Source organism: Mastomys coucha, unplaced genomic scaffold, assembly GCF_008632895.1.
Source record: "Mastomys coucha isolate ucsf_1 unplaced genomic scaffold, UCSF_Mcou_1 pScaffold15, whole genome shotgun sequence".
NCBI lineage: Eukaryota > Metazoa > Chordata > Mammalia > Rodentia > Muridae > Mastomys > Mastomys coucha.
The window spans coordinates 55,261,313-55,284,014 of NW_022196897.1; the positions used below are offsets into that span (position 1 = coordinate 55,261,313).

Consider the following 22,702-nt stretch of genomic DNA (forward strand, 5'->3'; position numbering starts at 1 on the left):
AACAACTCATTACCGAATGAAGAATGGGTCACAGAAGAAGCCAAGAAAAGCATATTTCCTGTAACTAAATCGAAATGAAAACACAATCCAAGAAAACTTCTTTAACTGTCCCCCAGAACTACATGGAGGGGTTCTGTGGGCAAGGCCTCGTTTGAGGGAATGTAAGTGGCCTCTCTAGCTGATTCTTTTTTTTTTTTTTCTTTTTTGACTTATCAGATTCTACACAGTAAGCGCAGTATGCACCTTCCTTGCTGGCCCACAGGACATCCCTCCAAGTTGAATGTGCACCCGCACCTGGCACGAGCCTGGGTACCGGCTTCTTGGTGTTTACCAGCGTTGCTTGGCTACTGCGTAGCCAACTGCACCTGCAGTTGACAGCTACTGTATCAGCACGGAGCTTTCCTGCTATGACCTTGTGGCGAGACTTGGCTCTGGGTTTTCTCTGATATCGAAATCTTTAGGAGCTGGCTTACTATACGTTTCCGTTCTGGGTTTAGGGGGTCCCTTTTTAGCATAGTCTTTTTAGGTTGGGGATGTGGGAGAAGCTTAACAGGAGGGAAGGAGCCTTACAAGCAGATATTTACCATGCAGATGCTCTTCCACAAAAAACAAAGGACGCCCCTGGGCTTCTGTGATGGTCTGGATAATACCTTCGTGGGCTTTGGGAGCAAGGATGAGAGAGGTTGTCGACCGCCCAAATACCACGCCAGCTATGCACCTTATTATCCGATCCACAAGGCCGCCAGCACGGGCGACGTAGAGACAGTAAAGAGCTTTGTTGAACGGGGAGTTTTTGCCATGGAACAAGTAGATTGGAAGTACAGGTAACGGTGGGGTTGCGGCTGTGAGAGAGTGGGCAGGTACCTTGGAAGGAGGCACAGTAAGTGGGAAGTAGGCTGACTTCCTGTCTGAGGTGAGAAAAGAGAAGCATCTGTCATTAATCCTAGGATACACGTTTGGGAAAGGTGTAACACCCACCTGGTCCTCATTAGCAGCAAAAAGAATCAAGATCAGCGCTTCACGCCCTTGACAGTTCTCCTTTTAGAACACTTACTGGCCTCTTCAAGGGTTTCAACAAAAATACAGCTTTAGTGTAGCCGTTGCAAAAAGCATGTCACGCATTATGGAAAGATGCATAAGAGAAAGTTCTAGTATGTATCAACCTCCCATCTAAAAGGGTTTTTGTTTTGTTTTGTTTTTAAATGAAAGTTGATTCTTCATGTCAGTGTATACCATGTTTTCACATGAATGCAGGAATGTATGTTTCCTACTAAGAGAATTTACAAGGAGATTTTAAATGCAAGGACGGCTTTGTGATTCTATACTTATGTGCTTGGTCATCTCATTTTCTTTAGTTGTGGGTGCCATTTTCACTTTATAGCTTTCTGTACTTAACAACCTCCTCCCTCCATAGTTTAAACACCCCTAAAGGCTTACCAGTGTCTTCCTCATAAGCCAGGCTTGCTCACAAGATTGACAGTGAGTTCTGGTTTTCCTACAAGTGTTAACTCCAGTGAGGTCTGCCACACAGTAGGGCGACTTCTGTCACACAGTAGGGCTCATTGGCACCACTGGCAGTTTTCAAATCACTAAACTCACCTTGACTTTTCAGTGATGTCCTGCCTTTAGGCCATCACTATTTCTCAACCCTTTGTGGGCAGATGCCTGGATTCCCATTGTTCCATGACTTCTATCACTTCAGGTTTCTCTGCATTGGTACCCTAAGAGGAGCAGGTCCCATGAGAACTGCCCAGCTCATACTTGTCCTCCATGATCAGGGCTACGGCCTCTGAAGCTGGGTGCTTCTTGACACATATAATCAGAAGGCTCACAGCAGAGTACCTGGACACTGGCTCTATGCTGGTCAATAGAAAGAATCTATATTATAATCTACAGAAACAGTTTGGGGAATGCTGTCAGCAGTGAAATTGTCAGCTCTTTGTAATAAGAGGCAACACAGCATCTTTTCTTCAGGAGAAAATTAAAATTTAAAATACAGAGTCATTAAGTGCTACCTAATTATTATAATGGCATGTATAAGCTTTAAGAAAATGCTTTTGAAGTTCCTAAAAATTCCTTTTGTAATTGCAGGACTGCTCTGCATTTTGCCTGTGTCTATGGCCATCCAGAGGTGGTGACTCTCCTGGTGGAGAGCAGCTGTGAGATTAATCCAAAGGACATTAAAGATGCCACCCCTCTAATTAAGGTTTTGTATAGCCATCAGCTTCAGATGATATGAATTTGAAATATGTTTTTAGATGAAAAGATGAAGCTGTGTTATTTTAAAAGGCAACTAAAATACTGAAGCTGATCTTGAAGTCTTTAACCATCTATGTGTTGGTATCACATCCACAGGCCTCCCAATGCAGACAAACAGAATGCCTTGATATTCTCTTGAAGCATGGTGCTGACCCCAACACTATGGACTGTAGCGATAACACTGCTCTGCACTACGCAGTCTACAACGGGGACATCAAAACAGCCACTAAGCTGCTTGAATACAAGGCAAACATTGAAGCAGTAAACGAGGTATGCACCACCCAGGTTTAATTCTAACCTACTGGAAACACACAGATTTTTAATAGCCATGTGTTCGGAGAGTCAATTTTCTGTGTTTTCAAAGCGTAGTCTTTGGGTGAAAATGTTTTGAAATAACTCAATCACTGAAGATGCCACTGTAAATAGTGGTACTTTGAAGAAAGCATTACATGGTGCAGTTTTCTTGAATGCGTTTCTGACAAAAATTTGTCAAAACAGTGATTTTGCAAAAGCTTCGATTTGCCTGTTTTCAAGTCTAACAAAAGCTTCTTTCTTACTATTTTAAAATGACAACCAACGTGAGCTTTTTCTTGACTATTTTAAAATGACAACCAAAGTGAACATTTGCCTTTGATATCAAATTTACCTCAAAGGAGAAGGAAATGTTTTATGATAACCGGACATCTGGATGCTCAGACAAGTTCTGCCATGTGATCAAGCTGTGAGCCATAAAGCCAAAGGAGGAGAGATATAAGGGGAGGTTGATAAGAAATACTCATGCAGAATTGGGAAAAGATTATTGAGGGAAAGCATGAAGAAGTCTTGAGTTTTTTTTTAAATGCTTCACTTTATGTATATTTATTCTGTGCTCTATAGCTTAGTGATAATAATTCCCAATTAGAGAACATTACTGGTTTACAAGCATGCTTAGAGGTGAACTTTAGTAGTACTCTGAAGAAATCACACTGTCATTGAGTTGGTGGCAATTACACAGAAAACAAAAAAGAAAATGATAAGTGATTCACCATGAAATGACCCTTGTCAGGCAGAAATTGCCATTTGGGTAAGATCTTAAAGTCTCCTCTCAAATCTACGATGCTTTGGTGGGATTTGGGACAGTTTTACACTGCATTTTCACATAATCAAGTTATATTTTGAATTCTCAATTGCTGCTTCTGCCCCTACTTTGCAAATGAAATTGAGTTTTCAACAAAGATAGTGTCTGTCTGTTTCTCTCTTTTGGCCAAATCCTGGAATGATATAGAGAACTGGTTTACCTGTGAGAGCCAAGGTGGGAATGATGCTTGTCTGCTGCTTCATGCAAAACAAATGACTGAATTGGGCAGCACAGTGATTGGGCGAGGGTCTTCAAAGCACACAAGTGTCTAGACTTCACCTGTAATGTCTGAGACAGCACAAATATTTAAACATGTTTCCTTTAGGATTTCAGATTCTAGAAAAGAATTTTTTTTTCACACAAATTGTAAACCATACCCACAATAAAGGTTTTCTTTTCTTTTCTTTTCTTTTCTTTCTTTTTCTTCTTTTTTTTTTTTTTTTGGACTAAGAACTCAGTTGAGTTCATAGATATAAAGTCCTCTAGGGGCTGAATCCACAGGGGCTGAATCATTTTTTTAATTAAAAAAATTGTGGATGAGTGTTTTACCTGCATATAAGTGTACAACATGCATGCAATACCCACACAGGCCAAAAGAGAGCATCAGATTCCCCTGGAACAAATTACAAATGTCTGTGAGACACCTTGTGGATGCTGGGACTGGGACCCAAGTCCTTTAGAAGAGCAAACAGTGCTCTTAACCACCGAGCCACTTCTCCATCTATTGGACATTCTTTTTTGTTTTGTTTTGAGGCAGGGTTTCTCTGTGTTAAATCCCTGTTAGTCCTGGACTCACTTTGTAGGTTAGGCTGGCCTTGAACTCCTCCTGCCTCTGCCTCCAGGGTGCTGAGAATGAAGGCACGCACCACCACACCCAGCCCAAGAAGATTCTTAAAGAAATGTGGGCTTCAAGCTACTCTTAGTGATCAAGTCTAGAATGCTTTGAGCTCATTTTATTGCCTGTTGCCTTTGATGTAGATAGGTGTCCCTATTGTCTGAAGCTCCAGTTTGCTACAAACCTCTTCATGTTACCAGACGGCATCTACTTAGCCTCAGTGTATGTTTGCAACAACTTAATGGTGTCTTGTGATAAAGATTTTAAACTTTTTATACGTTTAAACAATTTATACGGATACAGCCATTTTCTCCTCTTACTTCCTTAGCAATGGGATTGAACTTTAAGCATTCGATGTTGCCATTTTAAAACTTTTTCTTTATCTCTGTCTCAAAGATATTCACATTGAAATGCCTGCATGTAGTATTAGGTTAATTGTAGCTATCTCTAAAATTGCACCTTTTTGTACAGATGAAGTGACCTAGTGGCCTTCTTCATCCTAAAAGTAATATGTATAGATCACTGTTAGAATTATTATGGATAAAACCGTTGTCTTTTTTACACCCAGCTCAACTTATGGTTTGCTTAAAAACAGCTTAAAGTAGTAATTAAAATGAAAATAGATTAAAAATAGCCTAGTCACAAGCCATGGTGTCAGAGATCCTAGAATCATAACACTTAGGGGACTGCTGGAGAGAACCTTGAGCCCAGGATGATAGCCTGAGCTACACAGTGAAAGTCTGCCACAAACAAACAAACAAAAAAACCAACAAAAAAACCCAAAACCACCCCCCCCAAAAAAGAGCCAATTGCAATAAAACCCAAAAGTAGTTGTGCTGGCACTTAAGGTATGTGTCATCACACACCTAGAGCCTGAGATTATTAATACAATTGAGAATGAAATTACATATTGAGCTCTCTAACAGTTAAATAAGAATCTTGTTTTATAATAAGAGCAATCAAGGTTCTTTTGAAGCCTGTTCATTTAAGTGAGAGCCCACTTTCCTATGTGACTGACAGGGAATGGGATGCTGATGTTGGTGTCCCAGGCTCCCCCCACACCCCCCCCCCAGTCCCTGCACATTAAAGGGAATGAAGAAGTTTCCTCTGTAACTGCAGGAAGCCTCTGCTCCATCTCAAAGCTCTCAGCACCGTCCCTTAAATGCTAACATCTACCGTAAAAGGCAGTTTTAAAAAAAAAACCATAGAAATTATGCAAATAAGAGAATTTTTGTTAGAGGGCCTGTACTTCAGTTTTATCACATGCTCAGACCAGGTGGTAATGCAGTCTTTTTATTGGCTCCTGGGCCAACTGGAAAGGAGATCTTTCTTCATAACTTAGGTAGAAATACAATCTAGACAAAGGAATTTAGTTCCTTTGTCAGCGACAATAAAGAAACTCCTGGCTTTTGTAGCTTTTATTATGGACTATTAAAATTAACACACAGAATCAAGAAGCTTTTGCATAGATGGCAGCTATCACATGACCACAACATACCATTATGCATGTTTTGGAAGAAGCAAAGCCTCTGGCACTAGGAAGGGTTTGCTGTGGATTTTAAGGATGAATCCATGTGATCACTCTGGGTGGGGAGGGATTCATGGCACAGGAGGGGCATGTGAGGGAGTTCATTTGCTGAGGAAGGAACTGTCAGCCACCTCTCATCGGCGTTTATAATTTTGTGCTCAAGGATTTATTAACTTTCAGTTCATGACTGATTTTCATTTGGACAGAACAAGATCACACCACTTTTGCTTGCTCTGAAACAAAACAAGGAGAAGATGGCAGAATTCCTAATCAACAATGGAGCTAATATAAAGATGTGTGATTTCCTGGGAAGGTATCTGTTTTCAAGACCTCCATCTAAATGTTTGAGTCCCAGTGTGACTTTTAATGTCTTTGCAGTGTTTATCAGCTTTGCTTCCTATACGTTGCTTCCTTAAAGAGGAACATCTGCTGGACGGCTGTTTGCATCAAGTTTCTTTGCAAACTACTATTGGGTTATCCCTCAGTGACTATGAGTTTCTGTTACCTCCTGGTACTCTCCCTTTTTCACTTTCCCCTCTTTATTTTGAAACGTTATCACTTGGCATGGCCAGAAGAATGAAAAGCTACATTTGTTGAAGAAGTTTGGATGAGTAAGAATCATAGCTGGGTGATACGTAGAAACCTTAGTATTCACCCGAGACCGAGCTTATTCCAGCTTTCTTACTTCCCGACTGGGTGACCTTAGAAACTTTGTACATTGCTAGGTTTATTTCCTGATTCAAAAGCAGTGCCCATTTGTGCCAGTACCTATTATATGTTGTGCCCTGTTTACTTCCAGTACCCGATCATCATCTCCTACAAACATCATTACTACTATTTTTATTTAAATGTTTTATTTTGTCATGCAAATAAGCTTTTTTCCTCTTTTGATCTTCAGTTGATTATGAATTGTAATATATCAGACTAAGGAAGAAATGACCAATTCTTTACTTAAATATTTACCTACTTTGATAAATAGTTTCGGTATCTGTGAAAGGGCATTGAATGATAAATTCTGCTATGTGATACCTAAGTGGGAGAGTGAGTTTTCTGTTTATTTACTCCTATTCATCCTGGAGATGCTTTACAGAAGAATTATTTGAGCTCCCGAGATGTTTATGTCTATTAGCAAATGATCAATTCTATATGCATAGGCAATACTGGTAGAACAAGTGCAGCGAGAGGCTTAACAATCTTATTGAAGTAGCCAACAGCAAGGTTCTCTCTCTGCTCTTTTAGAAGCAGCCTTATGTATGCTGTAAGGTGTGGGTCAGAACTTATCATCAAGCTGCTTCTTCAAAGAAATATTGATACCTTTAAGCAAGATGTTTTTGGATGGACAGCGAAGCGTTATGCCGTTGAGAGTAAAAGCAAAGTGTAAGTCTTCCATCTACTCGTTAACACGAAATAGAGACGCAATGCACTTACACAGACCACATCTGTGTATCCAGATTAGGTTGCTTTGGAATGGCCATGACATAGTCCACCCCAGAAACTAATCAAAGCTAGAGATGAGTTAGAAATGGCAATGGATGTAGGATCCTTTGGCTCAGGATTTTTATTTTGTGTGTGTGTGTGTGTGTGTGTGTGTGTGTAGTGGAGTTGGGGTGGATGCTGACAATTTAACCTGTGACTTCACATGAATTATGCAAGCATTTTATCCAAGGCTTATACCAAACTGTCTCTTTGGTTAGGACTTTTTAAATTCTATAGGTGAAGAAATTTTGTAAAACTCCAGTCTTGAGGGTGTATAATGATGCTCATTAAAAGAAACCCGGGGTTGAGCTATGGGCAACATCATCTGAAGGAAATGCACACATACTCAAGTACATGCAATCAGGGAAATGCACAAGTACTCCAAGTCCCAGAACTCCATGGGCCTCCAGCGTTTAAAGCATGCTAATCATTTCTGCCAGGCCCATGTGATCTCTGTAATTGGGCACTTTTACTTTGAAAGGTCCTTCTAACTCCTGCTGTTACTTTTGCCACATAGTTTGCCCCTGATCTCCTAAAGAGGTAGGTCCAATGGGACATTTGGAATCCCTGGGCACCCTGGAGAGACTGGAATATGCCATGGGTCTGGGAAATAATGGGTACTTGTTGACACCAAGAAAACTGAGTGAACTGAGGGTCACAAGGATATTTGGAAACCCAGGAGCACTTGGACACCTGAGTGAACTGGGAATTTGAGGAACCTGGAGGCTTTTGGGAATCTGAGATCACCAGAGGTCCTCAAGGGTCTGGGAGAATTGGGTAATCTGGGAGTTTAGTAGACTGAAAGGCCTTGAGACATCAAGATGTTGGGTGCCATTGGGTGGGACATGGAAGGACATGAACATGCTATTGCATTGTAAATCCCAGGAAACGGCTTGAAATTTTTATATTGACATCAAGTATATTCTAGCATTTTGCTAGCTAAGGAATCTTAGGTCTTTTATGTTTACTATCCAAGTGTTTTGAATTTTTATAGTCCAAACGTAACTCATACACTTGAGGTACAAATAACTTCACGTTGTTGTTAACTAGATCTATTTAGATCTTGAAATGTTAAATGGATGATTTTCTTTGAACTATGTGACAAAGAATAGAATAGCTAATAACAAAAGCAGACTTAATATTTTTTTGGTAACCTCAACGTAAGAATATCAGATCTTGTAAGGATATACATGTGGAGTGTTATTTGAGATTCTAAAACAGTTCAGACATAAGAAACAAATTGCCACGGGCCGGCCAGTCTGGGCCTCCCTCAACTCGTGTGGGGAATAGGGTCCTAGTCAGGTAGACAAGGCATTGGCGAAGAAATGACAAACAGAAACAGACACAAGGGAGTGCTGTAACTGAATGTAATTTGTACAAAGTAGAAATCAGGCTTATATAGTATACAGAAAACAGGGCAAACTACAGAAGTCACATAGGCAGGAGATGACTACATCAAGGTCAGTAAAATCAAACAGCCAGGTGCAAGCCAGAGGAGCAGTGGTGTCTTTCTTCTTGGGCTAGGTTGCCCTGGCAGCCCCAAGATAAACTCTCAGGGTCTCTCTGAGGCAAGTAGCTGAAGGTCGTATTCTAGCATTCCTTGGCTGTGAAATAAATAATTAGTGATGGGAGCCCTACAACTTCTAGCTTCTCACTGGCAGTAAAATAGTTTCTCTTTTGGGGTGAGACTGCTCTGATAATAAGTGCCTAACTGCTGTCTCTAACTCTTGAGACACCCTGTCTGGTAAGACAGCTTCATAGTAAAAATTCCCAGCTAATTACAGCTAGGAAATCTATAGAATTATTGAAACACTGTGAAGGCCAGGAAATAATGTTCAATCTCAGTGTTAGCTATAACGAAATATTTCTTAGGGCACCTTTATGCCTGAATAAAGAAAGCACACAGATCTCTCCACAGACATAGCAGAGATCAATCTGGAACACATTTGAGTTAGAAGATGCCCACAACTGACTGAAATCCCCAGGAGACAAACTCCCTTTGGAGTCATAATGCCTCTGGTCCATGATCAGGTATTAAACCTGATACTGTAGACCTACTGGGGTAGACAAGTGCGTGCAGCAACAAATGACCTTGTGGCCTTTCTATTTGTCATACATAGTTATCTTATTGAATCATACCAGCCTGGTATATAAAAGCACTAAAATCATCATTTTTAAGAGGAAGACATCAAGCCTAGGATAAACAATATGTTCAAGAACAATTATTGGCTATAAATGTAGGATTTCCTGAGTTCAGGACACTTTCCATTATGCTGAGAAAACTTAGTTCATGTATGGAGTTGGCTTGCTTTTGATTCATGACCCTTACACTTGGTCAGTTATAAGCTTAATACAATACAAAATCCATATGTTTATAACATATGTTTATAAGTTCTGAAAGTGTCATGGATAGTGCCTGAAATACTCCTTCAAGTGTAAAGTGATAGGCAAGTGGTTTCATATCAACACAGAATAATAAATTAATTAGTCATTCTTTGGGTACATTACAGTAGGAAGCTACTCATTGACTATGATGAAGAGGAACTGAGACAAAGATGTTCAGGTAAGACTTCTGACAGTGAACTTCTCTTGGTTTCCCAACTGGAAAAAAGAGGGAAGAAAGTTTGAAATTAAATATAAATTGAATTGTTTCCCCCCCCCCCAACTCGTTTCTAAGGTACTAGAGATAAGAATATTTTTTTTAAAGGTTTATTGACTGTATGTATATGAGTACAATGTAGCTGTCTTCAGACACACCAGAAGTGGGCATCGGATCCCTCTACAGATGATTGTGAGCCTCCATGTGGTTGCTGGGAATTGAACTCAGGACCTCTGGAAGAGCAGTCAGTGCTCTTAACCACTGAGCCATCTCTCCAGCCTGAGATAAGAGTCTTTTAAGAAATAAATTACGTACATTTTTTAATCCAAAAATTATTATCTAAAATTTTTACTTTTCTTTTGAAATTTGTATATGAGTATATAGAAGGAAAAATGTTTTTAAAATGCATTTATTAAGTGAATATGTTCATACATGTTGTAATGTTCTCTAATTAGCATTGAAATGTACTCATTTCAGTTCCTCCTCATGGAGATGATTTTTTTTTCCCATTAACCATCATCTTTGCACTGACATAAGCGCATGGCTGGTCATTTTCTTACATTCCCTGAGAAGAAAATCACACTTGAAAATCGTAATGGTATGCTTACTTGGCATGAAAGCAGACAGGAATGGAAGTGTGAGGAGGGAACGTATCTGCAGGAGGAGGACTCCACAGGATGGGGAGGGTGAAGAGGAAGGAGGTACTAGAGTACTGTATTGTGAATGTCAGGACCAAGCTCATTACACTGTATATTAACTTAGAAACCAATAAGATGTGTATTCCTATTCTCTACTAGTGTACTTCTGTCCTTGTTCTTAGTTTCAGAGTTAAGTTCCAACAGCTTCAAAGAGCTATGCTCAGCCACCCATCCAAATGGCAATATTAACATTTCCAATACTGTGAAAACCAGAGAAATATTCAGTCAATGTATACTTTGGGAAGAGGAACACATAAAGAAATATCAAGCTCATCTTCAGGGTCCTGACACAGATTTAGGGATAAGTGATGTCAGAATTGAGGCCAGCTGAAGGTGCTGCATAATTCAGAAGTCAGGATCAAAGGGTGTCTGACTGGATGCAGGACTGGTTCTGCTCTACAAAGTGATCCGAAGAGAATCCTTGTTGGTTGAGGGGACAAACTGCTTCCCAGCACATGATTGTTCCTGTTACAGGGACAGCCCTGCCATTTAACGGACTACTGCCTTTCTCAGGGAATAGGTTTATCATCCAAACTTCTCTTCTCACTGGGGAAAAGGTTTCACTGAATAAATAGGACTCTATACCATTTCGGAACCTTGAATGGGAGACTGTGAAAACTGATTATGAGTTGGACCAGTTATTCTTTGTGAGTTCAGCCCTGAAGGGGAATGGTATAGACTATGCCTCACTTGGTTTTAGGAGGACAGTTCCTTGACGTTTAATATGCCTGTGTACCAAGGTTAGTAGGTTGTGCAACACACAGGCCACAGATTTCAAATGGAGAGGTGCTGAGGCCCTTCCACATTTTCAGTTATACTGCAGGCCCAAGCCCACTGTTGGTACTTTTTAACATGATTTCTAAATGCCTATGGGATCCTGATGAGTTAACAGAATTAAAATACTTGATAAGAAGTACAGGCTTGAGAATTCTACTCCTTGCAGAGCCTTTGTGAATGTTGGCTGCCTTTGTCATCTACACGGACTGATTATATCTCCTTTTGCTTTCTAGAGACTACCAGGAGATATGCTTGCATAACGGTAATGACTTTTATAATAGCATTGAATTACTAAGTAGGTACTGTGTAATGTATTTAATACTTAACAATCACCTGTTTCAAAGCCCACCCTGCCTACCATGGAAGTGAAAGATTCTCCTCAGAGTGAAGCACTGAAAAAGATAGAAGCAAGACCATCAGAGTCAGGTAAAATTCACAGTTTAAGTTACTTTAAAAAGAAGTAGATGAAATATTAATGGCCCAGGCTGTCCATCTCTGTTGCTACCCACCAACAAAGAGATGGTGTAAGTTGTCATAGGCAGCATTCCAACATCAGTATTTCAGTAAAAGGTCTTTATTAGCACACATAATAAGTGCTGAAAGATAGGAGTTTTGACCTAATTTTAAAATACTTTGAATTTACCAGGTTGGAATCTCCATCCTTTATAGACATTTAAGGAGGTTAGAGATGAGATTCCTTAGGTTCTCCCAGTGCGTCAGACTGCCTTTAATGTGGTTCAAATGAGAACAAAGCCCAGTGGCAATTGCCTGTGTCTATCTTAGTGTGAAGCATCACTTTCTGTATTAATGTAAAAGATAGAAAAAAAAAGATAAATGCTTGAGATGCAAGCTCTTCAACTACACCTGTGATCCCAAATTTTGGAAGGTCAGGTAAGAGTTTCCTCAAACCTAGAAATTATGGGTTGGCCTTGATACATAGCAAGAACCCTCTATTAAAATAGACCAAAAAAATCCATATTAACCCTACCAGGATATGAGGCCTTTTGTTTCTGATTTCAGTTACTAGCTAACTCAGTGACCTCACCAGCTATGTTTCTGACCATAGAATATAACATTATATAATTGATTATAATACATAAAGTCAAATTAATATACTTCCCATTGTCATGTTTATGGTTGCATCTTCTTTTTTTTTCTTTAATCAATTTTAAGGACTTAAATTTTTAACCATTTCCTGGGGTGTGCTATGGTTATGGTCATCTCATCACATTTCCATCCCTCCCTGGCTCCCATCACCTGTCTATCCAAACCAATCCCTTTCTCTCTTTCTGGAGCTGGGTTAAATTCAGGCTCATTAGCATGCTAAATGTACAGTACCTGAGCTACCCTTCAGCTGTTCTTACCTCACTGATGAGTTCAGCAAACACGAGAATCAGAAGGTGTAATAAAGGGCCTGAAAATGAGTTCCTTCAACATTGTGGAGTAAAATGCAACCTACCACAAAGCTGGCAATGAGAATGGCTTACATGTGTTCCCTCATCTCTCATCTTACAGTTTTGAAAATTTTTCATGTTGTTTATTTGTATGTACACAGGCACACACGCACATGTACACACATACTGTCACATCCATGAAGATAAGAGGACAGTGGGTAGGATAATCGATCAACTATCCCCTTCCAATATGTTAGTTCCAGCGATCCAACTCAGAGCTTCGGCTTTGTAGCAAGCCCTTTACCCACTGAGCTGGGCCATGTGGGCAACACAAGTGTTTCACAGTAACAACAAAGTTTGAATTCTTCTAGAAATCACATTTGCTCACTTTTTAAAATGTTAACAAAAATAGCAAGCCAGTAGCCAACATCAAACTAAATGGAGAGAAACTTGAAGCAATCCCACTAAAATCAGGGACTAGGCAAGGCTGCCCTCTCTCTCCCTATCTATTCAATATAGTACTTGAATTTTTAGCTAGAGCAATAAGACAATAAAAGGAGGTCAAAGGGATACAATTTGGAAAGGAAGAAGTCAAAATATTACTATTTGCAGATGATATGATAGTATACTTAAGTGAGCACAAAAACCACACGAGAGAACTCGTACAGCTGATAAACAACTTCAGCAAAGTGACTGGATATAAAATTAACTCAAACAAACCAATAGCCTTCCTATACTCAAAGGATAAACAGGCTGAGAAAGAAATTAGAGAAATGACACCCTTCACAATAGTCACAAATAATATTATATATAATATTATATACCTTGGTGTGATTATAACCAAATAAGTGAAAGGTCTGTATGACAGGAACTTCAAGTCTCTGATGAAAAAAACTGAAGAACTCATAAGATGGAAGATCTCCCATGCTCATGGATTGGTAGGATTAATATAGTAAAAATGGCCATCTTGCCAAAGCAGTATAAAGATTCAGTGCAATCCCCATTAAATTTCCAACTCAATTCTTCACGGAGTTAGAAAGAGTAATTCTCAAATTTATTTAGAATAACAAAAAACAAAACAAACAAACAAACAAAACCAGGATAGCAAAAACTATTCTCAACAATAAAAGAACTTCTGGGGAAATAACCATTCCTGACTTCAAGCTGTATTACAGAGTAATAGTGATTAAAAACTGCATGGTATTGGTACAGTGACAGCCAGGTTGATCAATGGAATAGAATTAAAGACCCAGAAATGAAGCCACACACCTATAGTTACTTGATCTTTGACAAAGGAGCTAAAACCATCCAGTGGAAAAAAAAGACAGCATTTTCAACAAATAGTACTAGTTCAACTGGTGGTCAATGTGTAGAAGAATGCAAATTGATCCATTTTTATCTTCCTGTACAAAGCTCAAGTCCAACTGGATCAAGGACCTCCAAATTAAACCAGATACACTGAATCTAATAGGAGAGAAACTGGGGGGAAAGTTTCAAACACATGGGCACAAGGGAAAAATTCCTGAACAGAATATCAATGGCTTATGTTTTAAGATCAAGAATCGACAAATGGGACCTCATAAAATTGCAAAGCTTCTGTAAGGCAAAAGACACTGTCAATAGAACAAAATGACAACCAACAAATTTGGAAAAGATCTTTACCAATCCTATATCTGATAGAGGGCTAATATCCAATATATACAAAGAACTCAAGAACTTAGACTCCAGAGAACCAAATAACCCTGTTAAAATTGGGGAACAGAGCGAAATAGAGAATTCTCAGCTGAGGAAATGTGAATGGCTGAGAAGCACTTAAAGAAATGTTCAACATCCTTAGTCATCAGGGAAATGCAAATCAAAACAACCCTGAGATTCTACCTCACACCAGTCAGAATGGCTAGGATAAAAAAACTCAGGGGACAGCACATGCTGGCAAGGATGTGGAGAAAGAGGAATACTCCTCCATTGCTGGTGGGATTGCAAGCTGGTACAAGCACTCTGGAAATCAGTCTGGTGGTTCCTCAGAAAATTGGACATAGTACTACCAGAGGACCCAGCTATACCACTCCCTGGCATATACCCAGAAGATGCTCCAACATGTAATAAGGACACATGCTCCACTATGTTCATAGCAGCCATATTTATAACAACCAGAAGCTAGAAACAACCCAGATGTCCCTCAACAGAGGAATGGATACAGAAAATGTGGTACATTTACACAATGTAATACTGCTTAACTATTAAAAACAATGGTTTCATGAAATTCTTAGGCAAATGGATGGAACTAGAAAATATCACCCTTAGTGAGGTAACCCAGTCACAAAAGTCACGCACACAGTATATACTCACTGATAAGTGGATATTAGCCAAAAGTTCACAATACCCAAGATTCAATTCACCAGTCATATGAAGCCTAAGAAGGAAGACCAAAATGTGGATGCTTCAGTGTTTCTTAGAAGGGTGAATAAAATATTCACAGGAGGAAATATGCAGACAAGGTGTGGAACAGAGACTGAAGGAAAGGCCATCCAGAGACTGCCACACCTGGAGATCCATCCCATATACAGCCACCAAACCCAGACACTATTGTGGATGCCAGGAAGTGCTTGCTGATGGAAGCCTGATATGGCTGTTCCCTGAGAGACTCTGCTAGAGCCTAACAAATACACAAGGGGATGCTTGCAGTCAACTATTGGACTGAGCATGGGGGTCCCCGATGGAGGAGTTGGAGAAAGGATTGAAGGATCTGAGAGGGCTTGCAGTCCCATGAAGGGAGCAACGGGGTCAACAGGCCAGATCTCCCCTCCTTCTCCCCAGAGCTCCCAGGCACTAAACTACCAACCAAAGAATACACATGGAGGAACCCATAGTGCTGGCCACATATGTAGCAGAAGATGGCCTTGTTAGACATCAGTAGGAGGAGAGGCCCTTGGTCCTGAGGGTTTTCGATGCCCAGTGTAGGGGAATGCCCAAGGCAGGAAGATGGGAGTGGGTGGGTGGGTGAGTGGGGAGCATCCTCATAGAGCCAGGGAAGGGGGGATGGGATGAGAGTTTCTGAAGGGGAGACCTGGAAAAGGGAAAACATTTCATATGTAAATAAAGAAAATATCCAATAAAAACATGTTAACAAAAATCATTCTGCAGCAGAAGTAGATAAATTTGTATCAAATGTTTCAAGAAGAGTCACCTCAGTCTGTCTGCTTCATGCTCACTTCTTATTTCTATTCTCTATTAACTCCCCTGGCTCTAATTACTCTTATGAATGTCACATCCATCATCTTTACATTTAGAGTTGTAAATCACCATTGAAAATATGAAGAAAGGAGGCTTTGGAACATTTGTAACCAAGGCTCCAAAAATGTATGAGCTTCCATCATTTCAGTGTAGGGTCAACTATGCCGGACTCTGCATCCTTAGCCTTCTCTTTTGGACCCCTTCTGCAACATCACTGGGCATCTCTGCTCATGACCTCATCATACAGTTATATGTTACTGACTGATGTGCAGCTCATGCAGGACATTCCCTCAATCCCTACCTTTCAGGATCTTATCCTTACTAATCTATGCCTGCTCAAACAGACATAAGTGTGAAGTCAGGTAATACTTTTCGATGAAGGAAAGGTACTAATAAGTGCACCCTGTGGAGTCTGGGTGATGTTTCATGGCATATTTGTATGCAGATGCCATGAGGAAAACCACCAGTATGTATGTGAATTTTTTTAAATGGGGGTAAAATGAGGGCTAGAAGGGTTGCTCAGTGGTTAAGAGCATCAGCTGTTCTTGTAGAGGTCCTGGGTTCAGTTCCCAGTGTCCATATGGTCGTTAATAACTCCCATTCCAGGGAATTCCATGTTCTCTTTTTACCTCCATGGGTACCAGGAATGTGGTTTCCATGCAAGCAAGCACTTATACATATACAATAGATAAATTTTAAAAATTTAAGAGGAAAAATTGGTAGAAGTTCTTGCTCTTCCATTGGTGTACTTCCATCCTGTTGCTGTTCTTAATGGCGACCCATTTCATGGCCAACCCTTGAGAAGTCCCAAAGAACTATCAGCATTCATCCAATGGGATGCAGAGTTGATTGTGTGACCTTTTGCTTTTTAGAGCCCACCGAGGAGGACACTTGCATAATGGTAATGACTTTTATAATAGCATTGAATTACTAAGTAGGTACCGGGTGATGTGTTTAACACCTAACAATCATCTGTTTCAAAGCCCATCCTGCCTACCACAGATGACGACGACGATGACATAGTAGAGAAGGCAGAGGCAAGACCATCAAAGTTAGGTAAAACAGTTTAAGTTACTTTGAAAAGCAATAGGTGAAATATCAATGCTCCAGGCTGTCCACCCCTAATGCTACCCATCCACAAAGAGATGGTGTAAGTTGTCATTGCCCACATAAGTGGCATTTTTAGCATCTGTATTTCAGAAAAAGGCAACAACAAGCCCACATGAAATGATTCATCTTGGATCTTCTCTTTCCATGTTTCAAAACCTTAAATTTACCATTTTAGGATCACTGTCCCTCGTGGGCACTTACCGAGGGCAATCATAGCAGCCAGTTAGATTTCTCCAGAGTTTAAACTGCTGGAGGGTACTGAGGAGATTGGGAAGAGCATGTGACAAAGACTGTGTCAGAATATGTCACAATTAAAGGAAACCACTTTACTTTACAACTTGAAGAAATACACTTGACATGTTTGGGGTGCAGCTGAGGTGACACCCCTGCAGTCTTGACTCCTGGCAAGCCAGGTAACTGGTTTCTTGAGCCCAGAAGTAGCCTTGGTGCATATAAGCTCTACAATATCGATTCTTCATAAACTAGAGGAAAATCTACTTGAATTTGAATAGGAAAGAATGGCATTTATTAAGGATCTCAGTCATTGTCCAGGTAATTCCGTGGTCATGTCAGTTATGTATCTAAACATAGAATATAATATACTATTGGGTATAATGCTTAAATACAAATTTATACCCTTCCAAGTTTCTTATTTATATTTACTGATATTACTTTTCCATTTTCTTCATTTTCCCCTATTTTTAAATGAATTTCTCAAATCTCAATCACTCTGTGCATGTATCCAATGCACTGTGAACATGTTCACCCTCACCACACTTCCTCATTCCCTGCCTCTTCCTGCCTGTCATCCTCCCGACTATTCCAAACAGTTGTCCTTTTAATATTTTCTTTTCCCTTTGCATCTTTTGTGGACCTGGGACAAACTTATTCCCATTTGCATAATAAGCATACAATGTACTACTATTCCGACTGTTGTTGATTCCTGTTAAGTTTAGTAAAAATGAAAAAAAGATTTACTAGAAAAATATCAGAGTGAACTGCTTTAATATAAAAGAGGTGGCACACAATCCTCCAAAACAACAAATAAAATGGATTGCTTATATCCCTACATATATTACAGTTTTTAAAAATTACTTACCATTTATTTATTAGTGCTTATGTGTGCATGTACCAGAACATACGTGAAATCTCACACATGTGAAGGAATACATGTCAGAAGACAACTTGCAGGAATAAGTTGGCTCCTTCTACTACACATATTCCAGTAGTTGAAATTATGTCCCCAGGCTTGGTAGCCTTATCACCTGTCCAAGTGTTTCACATTTCTAACCAGGTTTGAGTTCTTCCGGAAACCATGTATGTTTTTCAAATTTTAACAAACTTCCTTCTGCAGTGGCAATAGATACATTTGGGCCCTAAATATTTCATAAAGCTTTAACTCAGTGTAGGTCAGCTTTATCTTCACTTTTACAGTGGTGCCCTCTGTTAACTTTCCTGGCTCTACTCAGTTTTATGAAAGTCACATCCATCATCTTTACATTTAGAGTTATAAATCACCATTGAAAATATGAAGAAAAGATGCTCTGGAACATTTGTAACCAAGACTCCAAAAATGCATGAGCTTCCATCATTTCAGTGTAGAGCCAACTATGCCAGACTCTGTATCCTTAGCCTTTTCTTCTGGACCCCTTCTGCAACATCACTGGGCATCTCTGCTCATGACCTCATCAAGCAGTTATATGTTACTGACTGATGTGCAGCTCACATAGGACTTTCCCTCGGTTCCTACCTTTCTTACTCTCATCCTTACTAATCTATGCCTGTCCAAACAGACATTAAGTGTGAAGTTGGGTAGTACTGCTGAGTGGAGAAAAGGTACCAGTAAGGGCATGTGTGGAGTTAGGGTGATGTTTATAAACAGAGACAGAGCAGAATGGCATGTGTGTGTGTGTGCAGATGCAAACCATCACTTTGTATACAAACTTAAACAAATTCTTACTTAGTGTGCTTCTGTCTGTTGCTGCCCCTTACTTATTATTAGTCTCAGAGCAAAAGATTCAGCAGCCCCAAAGAGACACCCACTACAATGGGAATATTAATGCTGTCAGTAAGTGTGAATGGCAAAGAAATATTCAGACATGGTACACATTGGGAAGAGGAGCGCATACCAGAATCCAGGAATCTCAGGCTTATCTTCAGGGTCATGACACAAGTTTAGGCACAAATAAAGTCAGAATTGAGCCAGGCTGAAGAGGTGGTATAACTCAGGAGTTGTGGTCAAGGTGTGGCCTGGATGGACACTGTGCCAGTTCTGATCCTGTACTATGATCTGAAGGGAGTCCTTGTTAGTTGAGGCAACACACTGCTTCTCAAAAGACAGTGGCTCAAGTTCTTGGGACAACCCTGACCTCATGGATAATTGCTATGCTGCCTAGATTTTTGTCAAGTTGATACTTGATAGAATGCCAAGGGAAGAGTGATGCAAATTAAGGAATTGTCTGCATCAGACTGTCCTTTAGGAAGTCGGTGGGGGCATTTTCTTGATTGATCATTGACTTTGGAGAGCCCAGCTAGCTGAGGGGACCACATCTGAGCAGGTGGTCCTGAGATGTTTAAGAAAGCAGCCTGAGCAAGCCATGGGAAGCAAGTCCATATTGAGTGTTCATCCATGACTTCTGCTTCAGTTCCTGTCATCAAGTTCCTGTCCTGAGTTCCTGTTTTGGCAGCCCCTAATAATGGACTATAAAGCTACAACATTATAAAAACTTTATATAGCTATAAAGCTGGTAGTCACAGCTTATATAATGTAACCACAACTGCCTTCATGCAGAAACTGGTTTACCCTGCAAGGCTCATTTTTCCTGGAACATGCCTTCCCATATGAATGCAGACCTCCAGATACCACTTGGGAGTCTAGATCAGGAAACTAAATGCTGACAGTAAGTGTCTCAAGTCACTTTTTGTGACTCCAGTCTCAAATAGGGTTCATGTAGGTTAGATGTCATTTGTTTCTAGTCAAGACTCTCTTGTTTAATATGCTTGTGTAGAGGTTAAGGGGTGGCCTAAAGCACAGGAGACAGATTTCAAAAAGAGAGATGCCAAGGTTTTATCCTGTTTTTAATGTCATTGCAAGCCAAATGAGGAGTCGGGTTTTTTTTTTTGTTTGTTTTTTTTGTTTGTTTGTTTTTTGTTTTTTGTTTTTTGCTTTTTTCGAGACAGGGTTTCTCTGTATAGCCCTGGCTGTCCTGTAGACCAAGCTGGCCTCGAACTCAGAAATCCACCTGCCTCTGCCTCCCAAGTGCTGGGATTAAAGGCATGCGCCACCACTGCCCTCCCTTTTTATTTTAGATTTGTTTATTTATTTTATATGTATGAGTACACTGTAGCTGTACAGATGGCCGTGAGCCATCATGTGGCTGCTGGGAATTGAACTCAGGACGGTCCTGCTCATTCTGGCATAATATACTGTAGCTGTCTTCAGACGCACCAGAAGAGGACGCCAGATCTCATTACGGGTGGTTGTGAGCCACCATGTGGTTGCTGGGATCTGAACTCAGGGCCTTCAGAAGAGCAGTCAGTGCTCTTACCCACTGAGCCATCTCGCCAGCCCCAGGAGTTGTATTTTTTAGAAAAATAAATTTCTAAATGCCTGTTAGATCTTGATCATTTAAAACCAAAGTAAAAACGTGGAAATAGGAGCATTAGAGTTCTGCTCTTTGCCATGTCTTCATGAATGCTGGTCACCTTTGCTTTGTGTTTAGATTGATCATATTTTCCATTGCTTTTTAGAGAGCACTGAGATAGATGCTTCCTCAATGGTAACAACTTTTATGATTTTATCTTAAGTTACTATGCAGATACTGTGTGAAATGTACATGTACTGGCTAGTTTTGTGTGTCAACTTGACACAGGCTGGAGTTATCACAGAAGGGAGCTTCAGTTGGGGAAGTGCCTCCATGAGGTCCAGCTGTGGGGCATTTTCTCAATTAGTGATCAAGGGGGTAGGGCCCCTTGTGGGTGGTGCCATCCCTGGGATGGAGGTCTTGGGCTCTATAAGAGAGCAGGCTGAGCAAGCCAGGAGAAGCAAGCCAGTAAAGAGCATCCCTCCATGGCCTCTGCATCAGCTCCTGCTTCCTGACCTGCTTGAGTTCCAGTCCTGACTTCCTTTGGTGATGAACAGCCATGTGGAAGTAAGCCAAATAAACCCTTTCCTCCCCAACTTGTTTCTTGGTCATGATGTTGTGCAGGAATAGAAACCCTGGCTAATACAGTACATTTACCAACTATCTTATTTCAAAACCCATCAAGCCTACTACCACCAAAGTGGAAGATTTTCCTCAAAATGCAGCAGCAGAAGAGGCAGAGGCAAACCCATCCCAATCAGGTAGACTTCAGTTCTACTTACTGGGAGCAAAGTACATGAAATGCTAACATTTATAGGCTTCCCACTCTAACTCCACTCAGGATGGTGACATTTTCCCAGGCCCAGTGCAGGTGTCATCTTTGACACCCATTTCTCATAAAAAAAAAAAAAAAAAAACTATGAGATGTTTACAAATGAGTTCCAACTTAGCTCTTTCTTCTAATCTGCTTCAATATCTTATATTTTCCAGTTTGGAATCTCTGTCCCTCATAGGCCCTTACCAAAGTTAATCATGGGTCTTATCAGATTCTCCTAACATTTAAACATGCTGGGACTGGGTACCATTGGGGGCATTATATAAAACAACCATGCATGAATGTGTCCTAAGATTTAAGTATCTATTATCATTTGAAAAAAAAACAGTCAAAATAAAAATAAAAAACTTGAGATGCAAATGCTGTGACACAATCCAGAATCTCAGATTCTGGAGCCCAGAGTCCTGGACTAGCTTCGACACATAGCAGGATGGTTTCTGCTCAAAGTTAAACAAAGGAAAGCCTATTTTATATCCTGACAATAAGCCATTTATTAGTGACTCAGGTTTTTTTCAGTTAATTTAGTGGTTATATATATACATATATATATGTAATGATATAATTAGATATGATATAAAAAATAAAAATATTTATTTATATAATTATTATATAGTCTATAATATACAATTACTTAGATATAATATAGTTATATATTATGTATAATTACTTATACAATATAATATATAATATGCAATTATATAATCTAATACATATAAATAATAAATCTAAACTTATATATCTTACAAAGTGAATTAATTGTATTTAAAATGTCTTCACTTTTGCCTTTTTTCTTATTGGTTTTAGATCAGTATACGGCATTTCATAAGCATATGAGAAACACTGTGATCAAAGCCACTCCTCATTCTTTTCTCACATGGTTCAGTAGAAGAGAGACACAGAACCCTTGCTGGAAAGAATCAGATTGAACCCCTTTGGCACCAACCATAGGGTTATAAATTACAAAGCAAGGGCATAGGAGAGTAATCCACAAAGTGCCCACAGTTGGCAGATGTCCTGCATCCTTTCTCATCACATTTGCTAACATGAACATGTTGATGACCAGGGTTCTGCTCTTCAGGAATCCAGATTAGTATATTAAGAAAGTATTAAAATTCCTCTAAGGTGGTATTTCTGGATGGTTCACTTCAACTCTGTCTAGTTTCATCTTCATTGTGTAACGCTGCTTTCTATTCACACCCTTTAGATGAGACCCTATCTTTAAAAAAAATGAAGAAAGGAAAGAAAAAAGAAAGAAG

At 39.9% G+C, this 22,702-nt stretch overlaps 1 protein-coding gene across 11 annotated transcripts in view; it reads left to right on the forward strand.

Moving 5' to 3' along the window:
- The first annotated feature begins 354 nt into the window (after positions 1 to 354).
- Positions 355 to 22,702, forward strand: part of LOC116090262 (ankyrin repeat domain-containing protein 36C-like) — a 145,980-nt gene continuing 123,632 nt past the window's right edge. For 6 of the 11 annotated variants that reach the window (XM_031370501.1, XM_031370505.1, XM_031370504.1 and 3 more), the window contains exons 1-12: positions 355 to 824; positions 2,092 to 2,206; positions 2,356 to 2,529; positions 5,946 to 6,052; positions 6,979 to 7,116; positions 9,726 to 9,778; positions 11,523 to 11,551; positions 11,634 to 11,715; positions 16,790 to 16,818; positions 16,901 to 16,973; positions 20,778 to 20,806; positions 21,297 to 21,372. In XM_031370501.1, the coding sequence (XP_031226361.1) occupies positions 586 to 824; positions 2,092 to 2,206; positions 2,356 to 2,529; positions 5,946 to 6,052; positions 6,979 to 7,116; positions 9,726 to 9,778; positions 11,523 to 11,551; positions 11,634 to 11,715; positions 16,790 to 16,818; positions 16,901 to 16,973; positions 20,778 to 20,806; positions 21,297 to 21,372 (1,144 nt within the window). In that variant the 5' untranslated portion in view covers positions 355 to 585. Of the gene's footprint in view, positions 825 to 2,091; positions 2,207 to 2,355; positions 2,530 to 5,945; positions 6,053 to 6,978; positions 7,117 to 9,725; positions 9,779 to 11,522; positions 11,552 to 11,633; positions 11,716 to 16,789; positions 16,819 to 16,900; positions 16,974 to 20,777; positions 20,807 to 21,296; positions 21,373 to 22,702 lie in introns of those variants that run through there. The other 5 variants (XM_031370508.1, XM_031370510.1, XM_031370507.1 and 2 more) reach the window with 4 other exon arrangements.